Below are 26,434 nucleotides of genomic sequence, written 5' to 3'. Positions count from 1 at the left end.
ATTTATTGTCTAAAAAATATTATGCTTTTTGGGTGAGCGAGGAGGGAAGCTTTCATCAGAAATTCATAGATCATGCAGCAAAGATGTACATGGTTGCGTTTACAATTGGTTGACACTTATTTACTATAGATAATGCAATGCATAATATGAGTTCATGAAAGGAACAAGCAGTGCTGTGCAATGACACCTGTAGCGTAGGCTGTATGTAGCAGAGATACACTGATCATTTCCTGTTTATAAAAAATATCCTTTAACTCAACTAATATATCCTTTTTGTTTTGTTTGTTAAAAAACAGTGTGATCTCTGTGCCGCTGTGATCTCTGTGCCGCTGTGATCTCTGTGCCGCTGTGATCTCTGTGCCGCTGTGATCTCTGTGCCGCTGTTTGTTCCTTTTGTGAATTCATTTTATCTTTTGTATTATCTATATTAATAAGTGTCAAGCGTTACATCCCACTCATGTACAGACGCATCTCACTAAATTAGAATATCATCCAAAAGTTAATTTATTTCAGTTCTTCAATACAAAACGTGAAACTCCTATATTATATAGAGTCATTACAGACAGAGTGATCTATTTCTAGTGTTTATTTCTGTTAATGTTGATGATTACGGCTTACAGCCAATGAAAACACAAAAGTCATCTCAGTAAATTAGAATACTTTATAACAACAGCTTTATATAATATATGAGTTTCACTTTTTGTATTGAAGAACTGAAATAAATTAACTTTTTGATGATATTCTAATTTAGTGAGATGCATCTGTACTACTGGACATGTGAACTTTCAAGTAATCGTCTATTTTAAACTGATCCAGTAATCAAAAAAACAGATCCTTGGTTTGCCATTGTTTGAGCCCCTTAACTTCTTTTTTTCCATCAATAGAGCTGCATGAAGGCTTGTTTTTGCACGCTGAGTTTCCTTTCCTATTGATACCATTTCGGTGTGCATACAATGTTTTGATTTTATTGAATGTTTTGTGGCAAGTGCAGCTGTCAAAAAAAAAAAAAAATTCTTGCATTATGATTTTGTTTTTTTATTTTTGTCGTTTAACGCATGGGTAAAATAATTTTATATCTTGATAGTGGACCTTTATGAACTCGGCGATACCAAAAATGTTTGTATTTTCTATCTTTTTAAATGGAAAAAGAGAGGCAACTTTAAGTTTCTCTTTCTCTCTGTCTCTCTCTGTCTCTCTCTGTCTCTCTATCACACTTTTTTTTACGTGTTTGATCAATTATACTATAGTTTACATAGTTACCGATATTAAAAATAGACCCTGGTCCATCATGTTCAACCTTCCTCCACCAATTGTACATTTTGTCACTAAATTATCTATGGCCAACAATGTTACCTGTATCGTGGAAATCATCCAGCTCTTTTTTTGAAAGCTGTTATAGTGTCGGCCATTACTACCTCTTGTGGTCGTCATTCCACAGTCTGACTGCTCTGACTGTAAAGAACCCTTTCCTGTTTAGGTGCCAGAATCCCCTTTCTTCCACCTGTAATGAGTGCCCCTGGTCCTTAGTATGGTCTTTATAAGGAATAAGTCATGTACTGGACCTTTGTACTGACCACACATATATTTATACATATAAATGAGATCCCCTCTGAGGCGTAGTTTTTATAAGCTAAACAAGCTCAACTTTTCCAACCTCTTATCATATGTGAGTCCTTCCATCCCATGTAATAATCAAGTTGCCGCCTTTGAACTGACTCTAACTTGTTAATATCCTTTCTAAAATGTGGAGCCCAAAACTGGATCCCATATTCCAGATGTGGCCTCACCAGTGATTTTATAAAGGGGTAGCAATACTTTTGGATCACAGGATTTTATTTGTCTTTTTATACACCCTAAAATCTTGTTTGCTTTTGCGGCTGCTGCTTGACATTGAGTACTGCTGCTCAGTTTACTTGTGGCCAGAATGCCCAATTCCTTCTCCTGTTCTGTAGTCCCGAGTATACTCCCATTTAATGTATATGTAGCAATAGGATTACTCCGTCCTAGGTGCATTACTCTACATTAAACCTCATCTGCCAAGTGTTTGCCCATTCAGTCATCTTATCCAGATCGTTCTGCAATATCGTAATGTCAAGATCAGATTTTAATATCCTACATAGTTTTGTGTCGTCAGCAAAAACTGACACTTTACTCTCAATCCCATCCCCAAGGTCATTAATAAAGAGGTTAAAAAGAATCGGTAATAGTACAGATCCGTGCGGCACCCCACTGCTGACTATATCCCATTTACGCTATGTGCCCACAATGCAGAAATGCTCCGGATTTTTCCTGAGCGTTTCTACATCTCCCTGGCAGAAAGAACGCATGCGGATTGTACATGCGGATTGTACATGCGGATTGTACATGCGTTTTTCCTGCCAGGGACATGCGGATGTGACGCGTTCTTCACATGCATTTCCGCATGCGGGTTGACAAGCGCTTTCCAAGCGATTTTAGCATCACTTGGAAAGTGCTTGACAACTTGGTCACACTATATAAATCCATGCAACCGGCATGGATTTATATAGTGTGACTGTAAAAGAATGGTAAAAAATAAAATAAATCTATACTTACCTTCTGATGGCCCCCGCAGTCTTGCTTCGCTCCGTCCTGGCTGCCAGCAGATCGCGGTACACTGCACTGAAGGACCTGCCGTCACATGACTATGACATCAGCGCAGGTCCTTCAGTCCACCGCGAGCTGCCGGCAAGTGAAGACGAGCGCACCAGGGGCCATCAGAAGTTAAGTATAATATTTATTTTTTATTTTATTCATTTTTTCACAGGTTCTGTGGTACCCGGGTCCGGAGGAGAGTCTCCTGTTCTCTAGACCCAGGTACCATCCGCACATTGAAGCGCATGGATTCCGCATGTACAGTTGCAGTGATGCGGATATTAAGCAATTCAATGCAAGTCAATGGCGTCAATTACGCTGCGTGTCCACAAAATTAATGCACATGCTGCGTTTTTTTCCGCAATGATAATCCGCAGCGGAAATTTCCGCAGCATGTGCACAGCACATGCAGATTATCATTGGGGAACATGGCAGGCCTTCTACCAAGCATTTTTTAAGCGTTTCTGCAGCGTTTTTGCCGCTACGAAAAGGCTTAAAAAACGCATCGTGGGCACACAGTCTAAGAAAATTTACCATTTATAATGACTCTTTGTTTCCTGTCATTTAGCCAATTCCTTACCCATCTGCATATAGTTCCCCCAAGTCCTTGCTTCTGTAGCTTCAGTATAAGGCTGTTATGTGGTACAGTATCAAAGGCCTTTGCAAAGTCCAGGTAAATCACATCAGCCACATTACCAACATCCAGATTTGCACTTACCTCTTCATAGTAGCCCAACATGTTGGTTAGACGTGACTTACGGTATTTTTCATGAATCCATACTGGTTATCCTTTATTATATTATTCTCTGCGATTTATAGATCTGCAGGTCATCTCTGTGTACTGCATTACCACAGTATTGCAGTTTATAGTGAAATTATGTTTTGTTTTGTTTTTTTCCTGTGGAGCTCAGCCCGTGGTTGATTTTCACTGGAGTACCCAGATGATAGTTATGGGGGCCTTAAACAGATCCCTTGCTGGCATGACCACCCATCGGTTCCCTGCGATCCTGTGCGCCAGCAATGACTGTTTAAATGTCGCTATCAGTGATTGACCGCAGCGTTTAAATGGTTAAACAGCGATCGGAGTAAGCTCTGGTCGCTGATGTTACAGGCAGATGCCGGCTGTATGAAATTCTTTTTATTCATATCTTACTCCTGTGTGGCCCATTATGAAACCTCACACTCGGCTACTTGTGTTTACTCCATGCTGCCAACTTCACAATGTCTAGTGACGGGTTATATAGTTTATACGATTGAAAAAACGAAAACAAATGTACATCACGATCAATTGAGGGAATGATGAAGACAATAGGGTATATGTATGTGCGTGATCCAGTCTGCCCCAAAAGAGCTAATCTTTCCCTCCTGATCCCAATTGTCCAAATACATTTGCCTAAGCATTTAAAGTATTTTCTTATAAAAAAGAAAAAAAGCATCCAATCCTTATTGAACCCATCAATGGTTCCCGCTGTGGCCATCTCTTAAGATAAAATATTCCACAGATTAATAGTTCTCATAGGAACGCAGCCTTCACTCCTCTGGAGATTGAACTTTTCTTTCTCCAGGAGATTTTACAGGAGACCACTGTTGACCACGCTTTTTGCAGCCGCCATTTTTACACTTGTACAAGTTAATCATGTTCCCCCTTGGACATCTCTCTTTTGTTGTATATACACTGCTCAAAAAAATAAAGGGAACACTTAAACAGAATATAACTCCAAGTAAATCAAACTTCTGTGAAATCAAACTGTCCACTTAGGAAGCAACACTGATTGACAATCAATTTCACATGCTGTTGTGCAAATGGAATAGACAATAGATGGAAATTATTGTCAATTATCAAGACACCCTGAATAAAGGAGTGGTTCTGCAGGTGGGGACCACAGACCACATCTCAGTACCAATGCTTTCTGGCTGATGTTTTGGTCACTTTTGAATGTTGGTTGTGCTTTCACACTCGTGGTAGCATGAGACGGACTCTACAACCCACAGAAGTTGCTCAGGTAGTGCAGCTCATCCAGGATGGCACATCAATGCGAGCTGTGGCAAGAAGGTTTGCTGTGTCTGTCAGCGTAGTGTCCAGAGGCTGGAGACGCTACCAGAAGACAGGCCAGTACACCAGGAAACGTGGAGGGGGCTGTAGGAAGGCAACAACCCAGCAGCAGGACCGCTACCTCCGCCTTTGTGCAAGAAGGAACAGGAGGAGCACTGCCAGAGCCCTGCAAAATGACCTCCAGCAGGCCACAAATGTGCATGTGTCTGTACAAACGGTTAGAAACCGACTCCATGAGGGTGGTATGAGGGCCCGATATCCACATATGGGGGTTGTGCTCACAGCCCAACACCGTGCAGGACGCTTGGCATTTGCCACAGAACACCAGGATTGGCAAAGTCGCCATTGGCGCCCTGTGCTCTTCACAGATGAAAGCAGGTTCACACTGAGCACATGTGACAGAGTCTGGAGACGCCGTGGAGAGCGATCTACTGCCTGCAACATCCTTCAGCATGACCGGTTTGGCAATGGGTCAGTAATGGTGTGGGGTGGCATTTCTTTGGAGGGCAGCACAGCCCTCCATGTGCTCACCAGAGGTAGCCTGACTGCCATTAGGTACCGATATGAGATCCTCAGACCCCTTGTGAGACGAAATGCTGGTGCGGTTGGCCCTGGGTTCTTCCTAATGCAGGACAATGCCAGACCTCATGTGGCTGGAGTGTGTCAGCAGTTCCTGCAAGATGAAGGCATTGAAGCTATGGACTGGCCTGCCTATTCCCCAGACCTGAATCCGATTGAGCACATCTGGGACATCATGTCTTGCTCCATCCACCAACGTCACGTTGCACCACAGACCAGTCCAGGAGTTGGCAGATGCTTTAGTACAGGTCTGGGAGGAGATCCCACAGGAGACCATCCGCAACCTCATCAGGATCATGCCCAGGCGTTGTAGGGAGGTCATACAGGCACGTGGAGGCCACACACAATACTGAGCCTCATTTTGACTTGTTTTAAGGACATTATATCAAAGTTGGATCAGCCTGTAGTATGTTTTTCCACTTTAATTTTGGGGGTGACTCCAAATCCAGGCCTCCATTGGTTAATAAATTTGATTTCCATTGATGAGTTTTGTGTGATTTTGTTGTCAGCACATTCAACTTTGTACAGAACAAAGGATTCAATGAGAATATTTCATTCATTCAGATCTAGGATGTGTTATTTGAGTGTTCCCTTTATTTTTTTGAGCAGTGTAGTAAGAGTTGCAGGATGATGGTAGAAGATGGTGTGCTTATTCGATGTCTGACCTTCTTCTTTTTGCAGGATGAGCTTACAGCACTAAACGTAAAGCAAGGATTCAATAACCAGCCAGCTGTATCAGGAGATGAACATGGCAGTGCTAAGAATGTCAACTTTAACCCAGCCAAGGTAACACCTCTGTGTGATTGTAGAATTTAATTTAGCTTTTTTTTTTGTTTTGTCCTTTATTCTTACATTGTACATTTCCTACTTTTTAGATTAGCTCGAATTTCAGTAACATCATGGCAGAGAAACTGCGTTGCAACACCCTACCAGACACTGGACGAAAAAAGCCTCAAGTTAACCAGAAGGACAACTTCTGGCTGGTCACGGCTCGCTCCCAGAGCTCCATCAATAACTGGTTCACAGATCTTGCCGGAACCAAACCTCTTACACATCTTGCTAAGAAGGTGAGTGTTACATCACGTGTCGGTGCACACAAGAATATCACAACTTTGACAAAAGTTGTTTTACACATCTAGTCTGACAATTCTTTGTTCTTGACAGGTTCCAATTTTTGGAAAGAAGGAAGAGGTTTTTGGGTTTCTGGCACGTTATTCTGTGCCAGTAATGAGGGCAGCTTGGCTTATTAAGATGACTTGTGCTTATTATGCTGCCATTACAGAGACCAAAATGAAAAAAAGACACGTGATGGATCCATTCATAGGTAAAATTGTTGTTTCTTCTTGTAGTCTGGAATAATACTTATTAGCAGAGTATAGTTGTGCTCTTTTGCTGACATGTTCCATTTTTGCAGAGTGGACCCAAATCATCACCCGTTATCTTTGGGAGCAGCTACAAAAGGTTGCAGAGTACTACCGACAAGTAAATGGTAGCCCTGGCTCCTCATCTGGTCCTATGCCTCCAGAGGTTGAGCTATCCCTCAAGCAGTGGGAATATAATGAGAAACTAGCCATGTTTATGTTCCAGGTAAGAATTCTGATCAGGGTTTATCTCCCTTTTGTGTGAACGCTGGGAAACGTTCCAGAAGGACACGCTAGATTACTACAGGATCAGCCCTCTAAGAATCCTTATGGCCTTCATCAGGTCAATATGTTAGTATGCCTCACAAAATACTGTCTGTTTATGGCTTGTCATTTTCTATGTATCGTCTACAGATTTTTTATTTTTTAGCCACTCTTTGCAATAAAATAATGTATAATTGAGTGATGTGAACGGATCCTTTTGGTTGTCGTTATAAATATATGTATGGCTTCTGTCTGAGACTTCTATTTAACATACACATAATCTTACAGACTTGTAGGAAACATAAGAGCAGTCTATACAGTAAGGGTGCAATAATAATTTGATTTGTAACCTGTGACATTTTGTGTACCAATAAAGGATGGGATGTTGGATCGACATGAGTTCTTGACTTGGGTCCTGGAATGTTTCGAGAAGATACGTCCAGGGGAAGATGAACTCTTGAAGCTGCTGCTTCCTCTTCTCCTTCGTGTGAGTGTAATATAGCATTTAATGTTCCGTCTTTACGCCTGTTGAATTACACTTTATTGTATTTTACTTTCTTTCTTCCCTCTCTCTCCCCACAGTATTCAGGTTCTTTAGTCCAGTCTGCTTACCTGTCACGGCGGCTTGCCTATTTCTGCACACGGCGTTTGGCACAGCTGTTGGAAAGTAGTGGGGGACATGCGGGGCACCTTCTTACTGCACAGACTGGTACAGCTCTGCCTCCTGCACCGGCACCTCCTCCCCCCTCAGGATCTGCCCCATCTTCCCCGTTCAGTGACCTTCTACAGTGCTCTCAGCATCGGCCGCTTGTGTTCGGGTTGAGCTGCATGCTGCAGGTACTGTTATCTGGTTTGTGTTTCTCCATGGTGGATGAGAAAACCGCAGTCATCACGACATAATACATTAGGAAAAAAACATAGTGCATAGTGACAAAAAACTACCGATCATAAGTCAGTGCACAATAAATCCAATTGCACATGCTTTCTTTGAATGAGCTACGTAGGAACCTTACCTGCTGGTAAAGTTCACATATGAGTAAGTGGCACTAAGCAGTCCTTATAGAACCAAAGCAGGTGACCTGATGGTGGTCCTCTGGTCTCGGAATAACAAACTACTGGAAAGTTACTCCCTATGGCTGTTCTGGTTGGGGTTTTCTTTTGCATGAGTTGCTCAATAGTCCAATTAGGAGTTGTTCTGTAGGACGTGCCCCAGATAGTAGCGTCTCCCATACTCTGTGTTCCAGATGTGCAGTATGGAGGAGGAAGGAGAGCGCTCATCTCTGAAACACGGATCTCAGAGTTTGAGCAGTAGAGATATGACTGTTTTATTTAGGCAATCCATTTGCAATATATATTTGATGTTTTGGTCCCTTCTGCGCTCCACGTACTGAACTATCACAAGCCATGGCAATCCGTTGCTTTCTGATGAAGGTCCAGTATTTAGAACCAAAACGTTAAATGCATATTGCAATTGAATTGCTGATATAAAACTCGTAATTCTACTGCTCAAACTCTGAGTGCCGAAGTTTTTCTTTGTCTATAACTATAGACTGGATCCCTACTCTGACCGAGTGACGTATAGTACTACATGTTGTACATCTCTGAAACCCTTTAGATGTACTGGATGTAGATCTAACTTCACACTGCATTACATAGTGACGTAATTTACTAGTGAGGAGTTTATGCAAAAGAAAAATTCAGCTAGACCCATACACCAGTACAGCAATTGGGAGTAACGTGTCAGCAGTTTATTCCAAGACCAGCAGACCACCATTAGGCTAGTTGCTTTGGCACCCTATTGCCTGCTTAGTGCCACGTATCCATCTGCAGAACATTCCTAGCCGGCAATTAGCTTTTTACATATCTCATTCAATGAAAATATTTTCAGTAGGAATTGTCACCAACTTCTTCTGTTTTTGGGTCTGTAGTTTTTTGGTTTTTTTTTTCACTATGCACAAATAGATATTTTTTTTCCTTTTTGGTTTTACCATATTTGGCCCCAGTGGATTGAGGCTAACATTTTTCAAAACTTATATGATCGAAACGCCATTAGTGGTTTTACTATTTTGGAGAATATAATGTTACTTTTTCCAATTCTTTTGCAGAGTATTGTTCTGTGTTGTCCCAGTGCTCTTGTATGGCATTACTCTTTGACTGACAACAGAATTAAGACTGGGTCCCCCTTGGATCACCTTCCAATTGCTCCTTCTAGTTTGCCCATGCCAGGGGGCAATTCTGCATTCACACAGCAGGTAAATAAGGCATAAAAGTGTCTAGTCGATGCTCCATGCCCTTTTCTTTTGCTTTGTTGGCAGTTTTTCTTATCAGTTGTACGTATGCCTCAGGTTCGAAGAAAACTTCGGGAAATGGAGCAGCAGATAAAGGAGCGTGGGCGAGCAGTAGAGGTCCGGTGGTCCTTTGATAAGTGTCAGGAAGCTACAGCAGGTACTCTTGTGCTGTATACAGAGCTTTTAGATTATTAGTTCCTTTTTTAGGTTTTTTTTTTTTTTTTTTTTTTTACAAGTTACTCTCACATTTTAGGATTTCCCATTGGACGTGTTCTTCATACTCTAGAGGTTCTGGATAGCCACAGTTTTGAGAAGTCCGACTTCAGTAACAACTTGGATTCTCTTTATAATCGCATCTTTGGATTGGGCCTCGGCAAGGATGGTCACGAGGTGATGGAGCTGTCTCTTGTGGCTTCACTAGACTTGATTCTGTATATGTCTGTGGTTTTAGTGTTTTCTGATGCCCCTTGTTTTGTAGATCTCGCCAGATGATGATGCTGTCGTGGCCCTGCTGTGTGAGTGGGCGGTCAGTTGCAAGCGCTATGGACATCACCGTGCCTTAGTTGTAGCTAAATTGCTGGAGAAGAGACAGATGGAGATCGAAGCTGAAGTATCTATAATAAATCTCTTTGCTTCCTTCTAGTTATCTAAAGTTTTCTTTTTTAATCTTTGATGGCAGTTTGGTATCTCTATTTTTTCTCAGAGATGTGGAGACTCTGAAGCTGTTGATGAGAAAGGATCTGTGTCTTCTGGATCTTTGTCTGCACTTAGTTCACCCCCTGTTTTTCAGGATGTCCTCCTCCAGTTTCTTGATACCCAAGCCCCAGTATTAAGTGAGTATGGGCTGCTCAGACATGTCGGGCGGTCTGTGACTTTGATCACAGTGTCTATAGGCTTTATATTCAGAGTTTCTTGAACCAATATCAACAATAGTGTAGAAATCTTATTTCTATGTGGATTGGCTACTATAACCATTGGGTCCTGCTGGCTCTCTTGTTCAGGCAAGGTGTAGTCTGTTCTCTCTTGGTTATATTTAAAGAGGAACATTCGAAATCTTAAACTTTTTCTGCCACTTAGTCAAGCGGCTATGTAAAGTGAGTGCACACAAACACATTTACATACGTGTCCTGTTAGGGGCATGAACTTTATAACCTAGTGATATTATACAACAGAGCATATTTACCACTGTATTCTGTACTGTTTTACGACTTGCACTTTGTTTTCTTTTATAGCGGACCCTACAAACGAGGGAGAACGAGTAGAATTCTTTAATCTGGTCTTGCTATTTTGCGAGCTTATCCGACATGACGTCTTTTCTCACAACATGTATATGTGCACGCTGATATCTAGAGGGGACCTGGGACTGGACCCTCACGCACCTCGACCTCGTTCCCCATATGAGGACGCAGCAGATGATACAGACCGCAAGGAGGGAGAGACGAATAATAGTATAAAACTGGAGGTGTGTAAAACGGCTACATTTTGTAAGTTGGTGTATTGAAAAGGTTATCAAGCTGGAAACCAAAAATATCCAGCGTGAAAAATGTAATCCCCGGGAATTAAAACTTCACATTTAATAGATGCAATTAAGATGATACTGGGCACAATAACGTAGCGGAGCTAAGCATTTCAACGTGAAGCCTTAATCCAGATTAAAACCATAAATAAGGCTTTCTGGCGAAACGCGATGTTTCGCTACCATATTGTGCCCAGTATTATTTTAATGGAGTATTTTAATCACATCTAATAAATGTGAAGTTTTACCTTACCCGGGATTGAATTTTTCACGCTGGATATTTTTTAGTTTGCTCGATTATTTGTGTTGTTACTCTGACCCGGTCCGTGCGAGGGTTCCTAGAATATCAGATTCTGAGTACCCAGATTGTTGGGCTGACAGTCCCTACTTTTTGTGTATTAAAAAGGTTGTCTTGGACCCCCCCCCCCCCCTTGCTTTGATCAGGTTTTTGCAGGTCCCATAGGGGCTGGCAGTAAAGTCGTATTGGCGGTTCTTGATACGGCCCCTACATGACATACAGCGCTATGGTATCCTGGCTCTGTCCACGATTTACTTCCTGTCGCTGCAGCATCTGTTGACTAATTATGGGTGGGAGTGCTGGATGTTGACCCCTCACTGATCAGATATGGATGACCTAAGTCCTAGATGACCCTTTTTTTTAGTAGTGTGAAGTTTTAGCCTCTGTATTTGAAAGTGTCGTACAGACCACTGTGCAAATGGCAGCATATTAAATCTCAGATAACGTCAAGTACACCATACAGTTTAATGTAAAAAGTGATTACTTCTTTTTTACATGGGTAAAACCATTAAACCACTGCTGATTTGCTCTCTTGAGTTGGGACTTGGTGGATGTTGTTGTTGTTTAATTTCAGTCTACGACATAAATATAACTTCTGCAACGTCTGTATTTTAGGACACAACGCTTTCGGAAACCATGGACATTGACCACAGTTCAGGTGCTTTGTTTGATGATATGGAGAAAAATGATTTCCAAGTAAGTTTGATGTTTTGTCTTCCTTCCTAACCACCCACCTACCCTCCTTGGATGTTACTTGTTGATGTCTGTGTGATTATCGGTGTGCGTTGGAGGACCCAAGTGTCCTCGATGTCTTCTGACTGGTTACAGCTCATCACCCCTCACATCCCCATATGCACGACTAGTTTTTCTTTTGAGTAATCCTGTATAAAGCTTTATAGGAATCTCTTATAAGTTGCTGTTGGATATCTTTTTAGATGTTCTCACCTGCCATGCGTTGTGAAGGATGTAGCCCAGGCCCTGATGATGGAGACAATGAAGGCCGTCGGCCAGTGAAGACATCAAGTGGTGATGGCCTGCTGGCTTCCCTTTATGACCAACCACGTCACATCCAGTATGCCACTCATTTCCCTATTCCACAGGTTAGTGGTGACTTAGTTATTTCATTTTTTCTACTAGGGTTACCTGTGCTTCAGTCTCCAATTTTCTCTCCTCCAGGAGGAATCGTGTAGCCATGAGTGCAATCAGAGGTTAGTCGTTCTGTTTGGCGTGGGCAGGCAAAGAGATGATGCTCGCCATGTAATCAAGAAGATCACCAGAGACATTCTTAAGGTGCTGAACAGGAAAAGCACGGCAGAGACAGGTGAGAACTGCCCAGCTAAATCTTTATACTTCGGTCATGTGAAATACACAGCTTGATGAATAATGGCGTACAATTTATTCTTCTAGGGTCCAATGAAGGACAACGTAGACGCCGAGTAAAACCCGAAGCATTTCCTACAGCAGAAGAAATTTTCCACAGGTTTCAGCAGCTGTCACATTTTGACCAGCATCAAGTTACAGCTCAGGTAGCCCACTCAGGATAGAGATTGCTGTGATGTTAGTGGTGTGGTGGGAGGTGCAGAATGGCTTTATATTTAAGATTCGTTCCATCATCTTGTTGTTGATGCCCTTCTAGCTTTATGTTCATTGCTCTTTTTTACTTGATTTGGGTGAAGCAGACCTAATACGCCTTGAAAATAACATTGTAGTGTACTGTGTAAGATCACTATGGTGTAGTTATTCTGATGAACACCATTTAAAAACTCTGCGCTGACACAAACCTTCATAGACATTCACATTATTTAAAATGTATCTTGTTTATTGATCTGTATACACTTCTCATCTACAGACTATATATATATATATATATTATAATCTAATCTCTATATGTATATCTCTCTATATTGATATCTATAACGGACTCAACACTTCTCCATTACCTCATTTTGAATTTGCTCAGTTGCTTATATATTATGTAACCATGTCCAGTGGCCTCAGGTGTGACAATTCCCAATTTATACATCACTTTTCTTGTTTTCCTTTTAGGCACAGCCACTTTTGTAGCCCTGTATAGTAACAACTTGCCAATTACATCTACCTACAATCAGCATTTTAAAATTCTCAGGACTAGGGCTGTTCCCAACTCTAATCTATCAGGTGCAATAACACTATTAACCTGCAGATATAGGGTTAATCTACAGATTGATAGCGTTATGAAGTTGCCTGGCTGCTGTACAGAAAGTGTGGCACCTGGTAGAAAATTAACTTTATTTCTCCCAGGAGCCGTCTGCTTTCAGTCATTGCGGTGTGCCCACAGCAATTATAGTCACTACTCAGAATACTGAGACGGCTGTAAGCACACATCGGCACTGACTGACAGCCGACTCGTTACTGATGCACTGAAGAGCCGGCTGGCTGTCAGTCAGTATTGGGGTGTGCTTAGAGCTGCCACTCTCAGTGCTGTGAGCGGTGATTGTAATTGCTCTGGGCACACCACATTGACGGAAAGCCGGCGGCTTCTGGGAGAGAGAAAGTTAATTTTCTCCTGAGTACGTCACTTTGAGTCCTTTGGCCGGGCACCTTCATAGCGCTATTAGCCTGCAGATTAACGCTATATTTGCTGGTTAATACTGTTATATGATCTGACTGGTTCCCTTTAAGTTCAGATATAATTCCATAAAATAATCTGCAGTTTCTGTGTTTATGGAGATTTTGATGCTGATTTGGCCTTTTTCATTGCATAACGTCAAATCCACTGAAGGATAGAGCATGCTACAGATTTTTTTTCCCGACGAATGTTCGAATTGTTAAAACCCAGATTTATAAGTATTGTATTTGTGGATATCTTTAACTCTTCTCTTTAACTCTTCTTTGGATTGCAGGTTTCTCGAAATGTACTTGAACAAATTACAAGCTTTGCTTTGGGATTATCTTATCACCTTCCTCTGGTGCAACATGTCCAGTTCATCTTTGATTTGATGGAATATTCTCTTAATATTAGTGGTCTTATTGACTTTGCTATTCAGGTTTGCATTATACTTTTAATTATTATTTTTTTAATTTATTTTTGCTTTTCACATTTATTTAGCTTTGTCTCCTCTTTTCCTTCATCGTTGCAGTTGCTGAATGAGCTGAGCGTTGTTGAAGCAGAGCTCCTTCTTAAGTCTTCTGACCTTGTTGGTAGTTACACCATGGGACTATGTTTGTGCATTGTGGCTGTCCTGAGACATTATAATACCTGCTTGATTCTCAACCAGGAGCAGACCGCACAGGTGTTCGAAGGGTGAGAGCTATACAGGAAAAAGTGAAAAATGAAATAAGTCTACACCACGTTCCAAATTATTATGCAAATTGGATTTAAGTGTCATTAAGATGCAAAATTTAGTTTATTTTTTCAAATAAATGGCTGGTATTGTCTCAGGGCTCTTGGGATCACCGAAATCAATCTCAAACACCAGTGATGCTTAGTTTGCCTGGTGAGCCAAATTAAAGGAAAACTACTTAAGAAGGGCGTTCCACATTATTAAGCAGCCACAGGTTTCAAGCAATATGGGAAAGAAAAAGGATCTCTCTGCTGCCTAAAAGCATCAAATAGTGAAATGCCTTGGACAAGGAATGAAAACATTAGATATTGCACAAAACCTTAACCGTGATCATTGTACCTTAAACCTTAACTGTGAAGAGATTTGTGGCTGATACAGAGCAAAGACAGGTTCGTACAGATAAAGGCATAATGAGGAAGGTTTCTGCCAGACAAATTCATCGGATTAAGAGAGCAGCTGCTAAAATACCATTACAAAGCCGCAAACAGGTACTTGAAGCTGCTGTGCCTCTGGAGTACCATGGACCTCAAAGTGTAGTGTTCTCCACAGCCTTGAAGTTGTGCATAAACCTACTATTCAGCCTCCTCTAAAGAGTGCTCAAAAGGAGAAATGGTTGCAGCGGGTCCCAGTCTTACATAAAGACTAATTTTAAAACAGTCTTGTTTACTGATGAGTGCCGTGCGACCCTGAATGGTCCAGATGGTTGGAGTAGTGGATGGCCACCATCCAACAAGGCTGCGACATCAGCAAGGAGATTGAGGAGTCCTGTTTTAGGCTGGAATCATGGAGAGAGAGCTGGTAGGGTCTCTGAAGGTGAGAAAATTACCTCAGCAAAGTATATAGAGTTTCTGACTGACCATTTTCTTGCATGGTACAAAAAGAAGAACCGTGCCATCCAGCCAAAGTCATCTTCATGGCTGACAGTGCAACATCTCATCCTACAAAGAAACCTCTGAGTCATTGGCTGCTATGTGCATAAAAGGAGAGAAACTCCTGGTGTGGCCACCATCCTCCCCTGACCTCAACCCTATTGAGAACCTCAAGCAACACACCTATGAGGGTGGGAGGCCGATCACAACAAAACATCAGCTGTGGGAGTCTATTCTGACATCCTGCAAAGAAATTCAAGCAGGAACTATCCAAAAACTCACATGTTCAATGGATGCAAGAATCGTGAAGATGATATCAGAGAAGGGGTCCTATGTTAACATGTAACTTGGATTAAAAAAGCATTTCATTTCCGTAAATATGAGCTCCTAATGCTGCGAATTACCATTTTCAGTTCTTTACAACCTATAAAATGTTTGGAATATTTTTTATTTTTGTTTAACTGTTGATGATTTGAGCATTATACTGACTCATTTGCATCAACCATATAGGAAAATCAGAGCATAGCATTTGCATAATACTTTGGAACTTGTGGTAATGATACAAGTAGAGTGCTACCAGGCTTATTTTATGTGTTTTTTGTGTGTAAATACTTTTATATCAACAATGTAAATCAGTTATTTTTATTGGGTTTTTTATTGGAAAATTTTAAATTATTTGCTACTTCCGATCACCTTCTATAGGAAAGTAAAATGCAACTTAAGATATTGCAGGAAACATTCACTTATCCGTTTTGCTGTGTACAGTTGTGGCCAAAAATGTGTTGCGCCTGACACAAGGAGACCGTGTCACAAGGCAAAAGTGATAGCAAAGTGGCTTGTTGAACAAAATAGTGAAAGTTTGGGTCCACCACCAGGAAACTTTCCAGATCTCAATCCCAAGCACTGATTAGACAAGAATGGGTTGTAATCGATGAGGATGTGGCCCAGAAGCTGATATCCAGCTGCCAGGGCGATGGGCAGAATTCTTGAAAAATAAGGGACAACACTGTAAATATTCCATAAACTTGATGTATTTGTCAATAAAAGATAAAAAAAATGTATGAAGTGCTGATAATTGTACTTCAGTAACTATGCAAATATCTGGTGAAAGATTCTAAAAACACTGAAGCATTAAACTTTGTGAAAACCAGAATTTGTGTCACTCAAAACTTTTGCCTACGATTGTATACTGGGAAAAGGTCAGCTAGGAGTAGGGTTTAAAGGGAATGGGTCAGCAGGATTTCACTCCCCAAACTATGTATATGTTACTCTTTTTCAAAGACAAGTCTAGCACTATATTTACATGGCCAGTCCATTCCTACATTACTGAGAAATTGTCATTTCAATTGGTATGAGGCTGAAGAGCTATGGTAGGTCTGAAGCTTCTGTCACTCCAGCTCTATTCCCCGCCCAGCTCTGGCTCCTCCTGCTTGACTGACCGCTTGTTTGCATGAAGTCACAAAGTATAGAGGCCGTCAGTCAAGCAGGAGCAGGCAGTGCTGGGCAGGCAATAGAGCTGGAGTGTCAGAGGCTTCAGATGTACAAATTGCTCTTCAGTCGTATTTACATATCAATTCAAACTCGATGATTTCTTATCTTCAGTAACGGAGACCACTCTATTGTACTGTGGGAGATATAGATGAGGAAGGATAGTAACACAATTACTCTAGTGACCAATGTGGACAACCTTTTTTGGGAAAAGTCCCATACACCTTAGACTAATGTTGGCCGAACCCGCCCATATTGATGGGTTCCGTCAACACTAGCCTAATGTGTATGGTGTCCCTGGCCCACTGATGGTCGGGAGCTATGTCGATCGGGCATGTACGGTTTGGACTGATGATCGCATTGTTCTCCCTGAGATGAGCCGCTAGCCGACGTGTCAGTCAGCGGGTCTCTTATTGAGAACACAGGAGCGCTTGGCCAAACGAAGGTGCATCTGTGTTTTGGAAGCAACGGCAGAGATGGCTGTCGGCCAGAAGATCATCGGAAGCATCCTTCGGCTGTCAGCCATCTAATGTGTATGGCTGGCCTAAGATAACTCAATTCTGGGGTTAGTGTCTTAATGTTATATATTTCTTCTCTTACAGTCTGTGTGGAGTGGTAAAGCATGGCATGAACCGGTCAGATGGTTCCTCTGCTGAACGTTGTATTCTTGCATATTTGTATGACTTGTACATGTCTTGCAGTCACCTTAAAAGCAAATATGGAGAACTATTTAGGTAAGTAACATGGGTTGAATAAAGACCCTAGGTCCATCTAGTTCACATTCAGTCTGCAAAAGTAAGCAATCGCTTACATTTATTGTGTGGTTTTTCTTTTTAACTTTTTCTTGGTCGGCATTACTTTTACAGCACTGTGAACTGGGAAATGACTGTAATACAACTTCTGTTCCAATACAATCTTCCCTCCAATAATCACTTATTTTACCTGGTCCTGTGCAGCTGTTTCTCGGTATTTCCACAGTTAAGGTGGATGTCTATCTAGGCCAGGGATGTCAAACTCAAACACAGAGCCTAAATGAAAAACTTGGACAAAGTTGCAGGCCAACCAGTATACAGTATAATGGCCCCCCATAGTCCTCCATACAGAACAATGGGCCCCACATAGTCCTCCATACAGAATAATGGGCCCCACATAGTCCTCCATACAGAATAATGGGCCCCACATAGTCCTCCATACAGAATAATGGGCCCCACATAGTCCTCCATACGGAATAATGGGCCCCACATAGTCCTCCATACGGAATAATGGGCCCCACATAGTCCTCCATACGGAATAATGGGCCCCACATAGTCCTCCATACGGAATAATGGGCCCCACATAGTCCTCCATACGGAATAATGGGCCCCACATAGTCCTCCATACGGAATAATGGGCCCCACATAGTCCTCCATGCGGAATAATGGGCCCCACATAGTCCTCCATACGGAATAATGGGCCCCACATAGTCCTCCATACGGAATAATGGGCCCCACATAGTCCTCCATACAGAATAATGGGCCCCACATAGTCCTCCATACAGAACAATGGGCCCCACATAGTCCTCCATACAGAACAATGGGCCCCACATAGTCCTCCATACAGTATAATGGCCTCACATAGCCCTCCATACAGTATAATGAGCCCCACATAGTCCTCCATACAGTATAATGGCCTCACATAGTCCTCCATACAGTATAATGAGCCCCACATAGTCCTCCATACAGAATAATCAGAATAATGGCCCCACATAGTCCTCCATACAGAATAATGGGCCCCACATAGTCCTCCATACAGAATAATGGGCCCCACATAGTCCTCCATACAGAATAATGGCCCCACATAGTCCTCCATACAGAATAATGGGCCCCACATAGCCCTCCATACAGTATAATGGCCTCACATAGTCCTCCATACAGTATAATGAGCCCCACATAGTCCTCCATACAGTATAATGGCCCCACATAGTCCTCCATACAGAATAATGGGCCCCACATAGTCCTCCATACAGAATAATGGGCCCACATAGTCCTCCATACAGAATAATGGGCCCCACATAGCCCTCCATACAGTATAATGGCCTCACATAGTCCTCCATACAGTATAATGAGCCCCACATAGTCCTCCATACAGTATAATGGCCCCACATAGTCCTCCATACAGAATAATGGGCCCCACATAGTCCTCCATACAGAATAATGGGCCCCACATAGTCCTCCATACAGAATAATGGGCCCCACATAGTCCTCCATACAGAATAATGGGCCCCACATAGTCCTCCATACAGAATAATGGGCCCCACATAGTCCTCCATACAGAATAATGGGCCCCACATAGTCCTCCATACAGAATAATGGGCCCCACATAGTCCTCCATACAGAATAATGGGCCCCACATAGTCCTCCATACAGAATAATGGGCCCCACATAGTCCTCCATACAGAATAATGGGCCCCACATAGTCCTCCATACAGAATAATGGGCCCCACATAGTCCTCCATACAGAATAATGGGCCCCACATAGTCCTCCATACAGAATAATGGGCCCCACATAGTCCTCCATACAGAATAATGGGCCCCACATAGTCCTCCATACAGAATAATGGGCCCCACATAGTCCTGCATACAGAATAATGGGCCCCACATAGTCCTCCTTACAGAATAATGGGCCCCACATAGTCCTCCATACAGAATAATGGGCCCCACATAGTCCTCCATACAGAATAATGGGCCCCACATAGTCCTCCATACAGAATAATGGGCCCCCCATAGTCCTCCATACAGAATATTGGGCCCCCCATAGTCCTCCATACAGTGTTATGGGCCCCACATAGTCCTCCATACAGGATAATGGGCACCACATAGTCCTCCATACAGAATAATCAGAATAATGGGCCCCACATAGTCCTCCATACAGAATAATGGGCCCCACATAGTCCTCCATACAGAATAATGGGCCCCACATAGTCCTCCATACAGAATAATGGGCCCCACATAGTCCTCCATACAGTGTTATGGGCCCCACATAGTCCTCCATTCAGAATAATGGGCCCCCCATAGTCCTCCATACAGAATATTGGGCCCCCCATAGTCCTCCATACAGTGTTATGGGCCCCACATAGTCCTCCATACAGTATAATGGGCCCCACATAGTCCTCCATACAGAATAATGGCTCCACATAGTCCTCCATACAGAATAATCAGAATAATGGCCCCACATAGTCCTCCATACAGAATAATGGGCCCCCCATAGTCCTCCATACAGAATATTGGGCCCCCATAGTCCTCCATACAGTATAATGGGCCCCACATAGTCCTCCATACAGGATAATGGGCCCCACATAGTCCTCCATACAGAATAATGGCTCCACATAGTCCTCCATACAGAATAATCAGAATAATGGCCCCACATAGTCCTCCATACAGAATAATGGGCCCCACATAGGGGGTGTCGTTCTGGTGTCGCGGGCCAAATATAACCACCCTGCAGGCCAGATTTGGCCCATGGGCCAGAGTTTGACATGTATGATCTTAGGGTATCCCGGACCTCAATCATCTGACCTGTAGAGTAGTTTGTCTGTTAGGTGAAGGGTTTATTCAAAGTACATAAAATGTGAAAAAGGACACTCTGATGGGAACATAATGGGTGATTGGGTTGCTGCATTCATGTTCCAAAGGGTTTCTCAAAAAAAAAAAAAAAATGAAGGGTGGAATTTGCTTGTCATGGGCAATTTTTACACATGCATTTATATACAGAGATGTACAACGTGTCTCTTTCTAGATGTTATTGGATGCGGACTAATATGCATGGAGAGCGGCTGTAAGGACTTGTGGGTCCATGGTTTGTGAAGCCTGCCGTGAATTTTATTTCGGCAGTGTCCTCCTTGTATAGGGAACCCTTCTGGCTCCAAAGTGGAGCTTTACTGTTATTAGAGATGAATTTGTTTATTGATTGACAGTTGTCGTTAGGAGGACACCCCAGTAAATGTTTCCTTAGTCATATGGCTTCTTTATGTTTTAGTTGCCAGAACTTGCCTGTTTATTTTACAAAGGCGTTGCGCTGCCCGTTGCTGTACACTGTTCTCTTATTCCTCTGTGACTGCTCTACAGGAATGACTTGGGTTTTTTTCCCCCTTTTTATTATAGTGATTTCTGCTCCAAAGTGAAGAACACTATATACTGCATAGTGGATCCATCTGACTCCAACATGTTGTGGGAACAGGAGTTTATGCTGGAAACAATCTCTAATCCGACAGAACATAATTATAACTTTGGCATGCTGGGAAAGCTTCTGCGAGATTCTCCCACCAATCGCTACAGCTTTGTGTGCAATGCACTTGTACATGTGTGCGCGGGAGACCATGACACTGATGGGTAAAGATGGAGGGTCATATTCGGGGATTTTGCAGCTGAAATGATCAGAATTGTGTTACAGTTCTCTCTTTTTTTTTTTTTATGCAGAATTAATGACATTGCTATTCTCTGCGCCGAGTTGACCGGATCCTGCAAAGATCTGAGCTCTGAATGGCTGGGAGTCCTGAAAGCCCTGTGCTGCTCATCTAATAACGGCACCTGCGGCTTCAACGACTTGCTGTGTAATGTCGATGTGAGTCTCATGGAAATTTATATCTATATCGTCTACATTTTTGCGTTTTCTTTCACTTTCTTTGAGCGGTGAATGTGCTGTTATGTGCTTGGCACTATTTAATAATCACCCGTCTTTCCATGGAATTTGCCTCATTCTAAGATCTTTTAATGAGCAATGGTATTTTCCAATCATGTTGTTTCAAAATTTGGAAGGAAAACAATTAAATAGTTCCACATGTTATAACTATAATCTTAAATGATGACCTTATCATACATAGAAGGTCTTTTACATGCGCTGTTCATAGTTCATCGCTTTCCGTTACATTTTTTTTTCTTTCCCAATCAATGTAGGTCAGTGACTTGTCTTTCCATGATTCGCTTGCAACGTTTGTTGCAATTCTAGTTGCTCGCCAGTGTTTTCCACTTGAGGATCTGATCCGATGTGCGGCCATCCCATCTCTTCTTACAGCAGGTGGGTTAATATTTGTTATTGATATAATGTGCCTTATTCATAGAAATGCATCTAAAATATATATATATATATATATATATATATATATATATATATATATATATATATATATATATATATATATATCTATCTGGAACATAAAGTTTGGATCACTTCTGACATTTTTCATATAGTTTGTTAAACAGCTGAGGGTTTTTTATATTTTACTTTTTTTTTTTCAAATTAGTTTCATGTAACATAATGCAAATAGAAATTTCTCTAAAATATGGTGCACAGATAACAAATATGAAAATGAAATGAGTGCATTGTGTATAGCTTGTACATAATTTTGCCAAAAGACTTAATTCCGGCAAAATGTGACTTCCAGACAGCATTAAGGATCCCAAAGTGGCATGCGAGACGCCAGAATGTTTCATAATGCAGACTAACAAGAATACAGAGGAGAAAAGATTAAAAGAAAAAAGGGGTGGGGGGGAGAAAGCATTTCAATTAAAATAAGTTATCATCAATACTTTGCTTTATACTGTACATTTTCTATAAAGTAGAATGTGTCTACCCATGGACCACAAACTTTCTAAAATCAGGCTGGACATCCCCAATTATGAAAAATAATTCCATCTGAAAAATGTATCATGTTGGTTATCGCTGTCCATTTATTTACTGAGTGGGGTCTATCAGACATCCAGTGGAGGGCAATTGTATTTCTGACCATAAATAACATTTCTTTAAAAATTTTGTATAATCTTGCCATTGTTCTTCATTGCGCGAACCCATAGCAGTGTCAGATTGGGTCCACATGTTAGATGGAAAGGAGGGAAGCAAGGAAAATATAACTGTCCAGAAGGAAGTTATGATTAGTGTTGAGCGAATTTGTTCGGCATTTCAAATTCGTGTTCGTTCGGGGTTCCGGCTTGTTCGCGCCAAAAAAATCGGCTCTGCTCACGAACATCCCTGATTTGCCACTCTGTTACCCAGATGTTGTCTGCGTGACAGCGTGGCAAATCAAGGATATTCATAGGCGGAGCCGATTTGTTTTTTGGCACGAACCCGAATTTGAAATGCCGAACAAATTCGCGCAACACTTATTATGATGACAGGACATTCCCATATTAAATGGCAAAAGTCAGCAACTGGAGCATCACAACGATGGCAGTCTGTAGATGGTATTCTGTCTTGTACAAATGCTTGTGGGTCATGTAAGTTTGATTATATCTTCTAAAGTTGGATCAGCTTATTGTGGATTGTTGGTGTGACAGCAAGGTGCGAGCTTGTCATATCCGGACAGTCTTCCAGTCAGTGGGGGATTAACTACTTCCACATCGCCTTCACAGGCATTGGAGAGGAGTGACTTATCCAACAGTAGGTGTGTGTATAAAGCAGAGCTAAGTTCTTCGCAACCCTGGTATCTTAAAATCCCAATCAGAAGGTATGATGAGATGAGAATAATGGGAGGCAAAAATTGTGAGTTCAACACGTGTCTCATCTGAAAGGACCGATACATAGGAGCTAGGGATGTTTAAAGGGCTCCTAAAAGCTGCACAAAGGAGTGAAGAGCATAATGTTTGTAGACCTCAGCAATGCATGAAATTCCCAGGTTTATCCAGAATTGAGGGTGTGGGACCATTTAATAGAAGGGGGAAAAAAGTGGTGGTGGAGGATGAAAGGGAAAAGCTGCTATCGTTCACAGGTTTTAGTCGACATCTCAGTAGTCTAGCTGTAAACTGCAGCAAGGAACGACTTGCTCTTGGGTTTGTGAAGTGTGCTTCAGCGGATGATGTGATGAAGACCATTTTTTGCTTCCTCGATGATTCTTAAACAAGCCAGATTTGCGCTGTAATATTGGATGCCTCTTTCTTTGCACTTTTTTTTCTTCACTTTCGTAAAAGTAGCTTGCTGCTTTTGAAGTTCCACTGAAATGTCAGGGAAGATGGAGACCGGCTATTGTTGTAGGTCAGGGGTCCTTTTTATTCTTGCCACAAGTAGCGCTGTATCCTGGTCTTTGGAGTTGAGTTTGGCTAGAAAGGGATATGTAGGAGTTCCTAGGGGTGGTGGTTTGGAAGGAACGAGGTCTACACTTTCACTATTGTTCTGTGAGTATGGGAGGATAATCCGCAGATTATTGCATCTCGGATGATTTTGTAGATTTTCTTTTTGTTGCCATTTATCTACTTATTTTTAGGTTTCTGAGGAATTTGGAAGTGGGTTCAGCTGGTCTGTCCCATGATGGACCCTGCTTTTGAGTTCTCCAATCGTGGCATTTAGGGTGGTCATGTCTTAATGAATGAGACTCGCATCAGTTTGGACCACTTCAATTTTCCCAGTGAGTGATGTGTTGCTGGTATCAATAACAAATAGTAGCTGTGCAAAAACTTTCTGAATGGGTGGGTTTAGCCTCTGGATCAGCATCACGATCTTTAGTAGGGGAAGTAAGTTTGCCTTTATGTTTGGAGATTGTATTTTTAGGAGCATTAAGTACCAGTTTCCTCCTGTGATTTCGGTGCGGACATATTCTTTGAGCTTCTGTTCACTGATTAACCAATCAAAGCGATTCTTTGTACAAGGAGGAAAGGAGTTTGACTAAAGGAACACAGAAGAATAAATGTTGAGATGTCCATAGGTTCACTCGAAAGGAGAAGGCAGGTAATGAAGCCAGTGGTGAACAATTGAGGCTGCATGAATGCAAAAGGTTTGGCAATCAAGTAGTGACCAACAAGTACCCAGATCCGAATCCTACTTCTTCCAGTAGCTGTCAAGAGGCACTATAAAGAGGATACATAGGCTGTTTTGGTACAGAGTGCAATAGTGAACCATTTGCTCTAGTCTATATTAGAGGAATTAGTAGCTGAGAATTGTCCCACAATGGTTCGGTGAGCACTCTTACTCTTAGCTGAAATTCCATGGAGAAGGTATAGCTGGCAAAATGTTCTCGTGATTGTGTTAAATCTCAGGTGCTGGGTACGGATGTATGGAAGCTAGAATGTAGTAGACTCCCGAGGGTGTCTGAAAAAATTCTCTCAGCTTTTATTCACTGATTGTAAAGGATGTCACTTAGGTCGAAAATGCTTGTAGAAGCTCCTCTCCCAGCAATGAGGAGCATGGGCAGATGGAAGTAGGTATGGCGTTTTAAGAGGGGTCTCCCTTTCAGAGGCACTCCAGATGTTTGCCGACACAGACCGAGTATTAAATTTGCCTTTATTGAGTATGTGGCAGGGCAGCTTAAGGTAAATTAGTAGGTAAAAGGAGCTTAGGTGTGGGGAGCCAGCTGGTCCACTCATCACTGCATTAGGAAGGTCTGAAAATCTAGTGCCTGGCTTCGGTTGTAGGGTGAAGACCACACTTAGTAATGTGCTCTGATTGGTTTCAGAGTCTGTTCATCTGTAGTCTTTGGCCTCTTTGACTGTCGAAGATGGTTTTTAGGTGGGTTCTGTTTGGTGGGCCAGAAAATTAGCTCCAGGCTTCAGCCACTGGACTAGGCTGTGATTTTCAAGGTCCGGCGATAAAGGCAAGAAACCCCTCAAATAGTCATATATAAAGGCAAGAAACCCCTCAAATAGTCATATGTAGTAATTGGGCTGTCGGTTATCTTTTAAACTGGCAAATTGAGCCATTTTTATTATTGCGTTGCGTAGCTGAGAACTATGACCCCCGTTCAGTGCAGTTAGCCATGCCCTTTGGATTGCCGAGAGTTCTCTATTGTCAACATCCTCCTCTACACACCTTCTTTTACTTTATTTTTTTTGTTGTTCTTTTCACTTTATGGATCTAAGGTTTCCCCTTCTGAGGAAGACCTGCAGATCTTCTTGACCACCACTCCTGAATTTGCCAAAATAGAAATTCGAAAGTATTAATCTTTTTGACACCCCCCCCCCCCCCCCCTTAGTTTCAAAGAACTTGAAATGGCACTAGGCTCGATGGCCAATAATAAATCCCCTGAGATAGACTGACTACCAGTCAGCAATTTAGCGGCATTGTATTACCTCAGTGATTAGCTGTTTTTAATACTGCGTTAGAAGATGGTAGCCTGCCATCTTCTATGAATGAAGCCACTATTGTGGTTATTCCCAAACAAGATATAGATCCCCGACTCCCGGAATCCTATCGTCCAATTTCATTGTTAACGGTAGATGTTAAAATATTAGCCAAAATCTTGGCAAATCGTCTCTACAGAGTCATCACCTCCATTATACATTCAGAACAGATGGGATTCATGCCAAATAAATCAACAGCAGTGAATATTGGACGCCTGTATTTTAATATGCAATTACCTTCAGATGACAGTTGTGTGAAGGCAGTGGCATCGCTTGGCGCAGCCAAAGCGTTTGATAGTGTAGAATGGGAGTACCTTGGGCTGTGCTGTCAAATATGGGTTTCGGTAAGTGATTCATTTCCTGGGTTCAGTTGATATATTCACCTCCGATGGCCAGGGTAAAGGCAAATGGTATGATGTTGGGACACCTCTCTTCATGTAGAGGAACGAGGCTGCCCTCTATCCCTGGTACTAATCTCAATAGCGATTTGAGCCCCTTATGGTGGTGTTGAGTGTCCACAATGGTGAAGGGCTTTCAATATGGTTCATTAAATGGAAGTGTCGCCTTATATGCAGACAACATGTTATTTCTTAGCGACTGTCCAAATTCATTGAAGGAAGTAATCTCCATAATGAATAATTTTGGAACCCTCTCAGGTTTTTCAGTTAACTGGGACAAGTCCTCTCTGATGACATTAGGCCC

General features: G+C 42.1%; 1 protein-coding gene across 6 annotated transcripts in view; it reads left to right on the top strand.

Moving 5' to 3' along the window:
- The window catches only part of MED12 (mediator complex subunit 12), a 65,676-nt gene that overhangs the window by 13,654 nt on the left and 25,588 nt on the right, over positions 1 to 26,434 (top strand). For 4 of the 6 annotated variants that reach the window (XM_073640984.1, XM_073640985.1, XM_073640983.1 and 1 more), the window contains exons 2-23: positions 5,927 to 6,031; positions 6,121 to 6,312; positions 6,410 to 6,569; positions 6,660 to 6,832; positions 7,247 to 7,357; positions 7,453 to 7,707; positions 8,976 to 9,122; positions 9,216 to 9,315; positions 9,412 to 9,548; positions 9,637 to 9,768; positions 9,838 to 9,991; positions 10,391 to 10,620; positions 11,588 to 11,668; positions 11,908 to 12,072; positions 12,149 to 12,293; positions 12,380 to 12,498; positions 13,855 to 13,998; positions 14,092 to 14,255; positions 17,255 to 17,386; positions 20,792 to 21,019; positions 21,107 to 21,251; positions 21,584 to 21,704. In XM_073640984.1, coding sequence (XP_073497085.1) covers positions 5,927 to 6,031; positions 6,121 to 6,312; positions 6,410 to 6,569; positions 6,660 to 6,832; positions 7,247 to 7,357; positions 7,453 to 7,707; positions 8,976 to 9,122; positions 9,216 to 9,315; positions 9,412 to 9,548; positions 9,637 to 9,768; positions 9,838 to 9,991; positions 10,391 to 10,620; positions 11,588 to 11,668; positions 11,908 to 12,072; positions 12,149 to 12,293; positions 12,380 to 12,498; positions 13,855 to 13,998; positions 14,092 to 14,255; positions 17,255 to 17,386; positions 20,792 to 21,019; positions 21,107 to 21,251; positions 21,584 to 21,704 — 3,340 coding nt within the window. The remainder of the gene's footprint in view (positions 1 to 5,926; positions 6,032 to 6,120; positions 6,313 to 6,409; positions 6,570 to 6,659; positions 6,833 to 7,246; positions 7,358 to 7,452; positions 7,708 to 8,975; positions 9,123 to 9,215; positions 9,316 to 9,411; positions 9,549 to 9,636; positions 9,769 to 9,837; positions 9,992 to 10,390; positions 10,621 to 11,587; positions 11,669 to 11,907; positions 12,073 to 12,148; positions 12,294 to 12,379; positions 12,499 to 13,854; positions 13,999 to 14,091; positions 14,256 to 17,254; positions 17,387 to 20,791; positions 21,020 to 21,106; positions 21,252 to 21,583; positions 21,705 to 26,434) is intronic. The other 2 variants (XM_073640986.1, XM_073640987.1) reach the window with 1 other exon arrangement.

The sequence above is a fragment of the Phyllobates terribilis genome, unplaced genomic scaffold (genome assembly GCF_046119375.1).
Source record: "Phyllobates terribilis strain yellow unplaced genomic scaffold, ASM4611937v1 Scaffold_7__3_contigs__length_470593459, whole genome shotgun sequence".
In the NCBI taxonomy this organism is placed as follows: domain Eukaryota; kingdom Metazoa; phylum Chordata; class Amphibia; order Anura; family Dendrobatidae; genus Phyllobates; species Phyllobates terribilis.
Note: the sequence above shows the minus strand (reverse complement) of the source record. Positions and strands in the feature narration are given on the sequence as shown.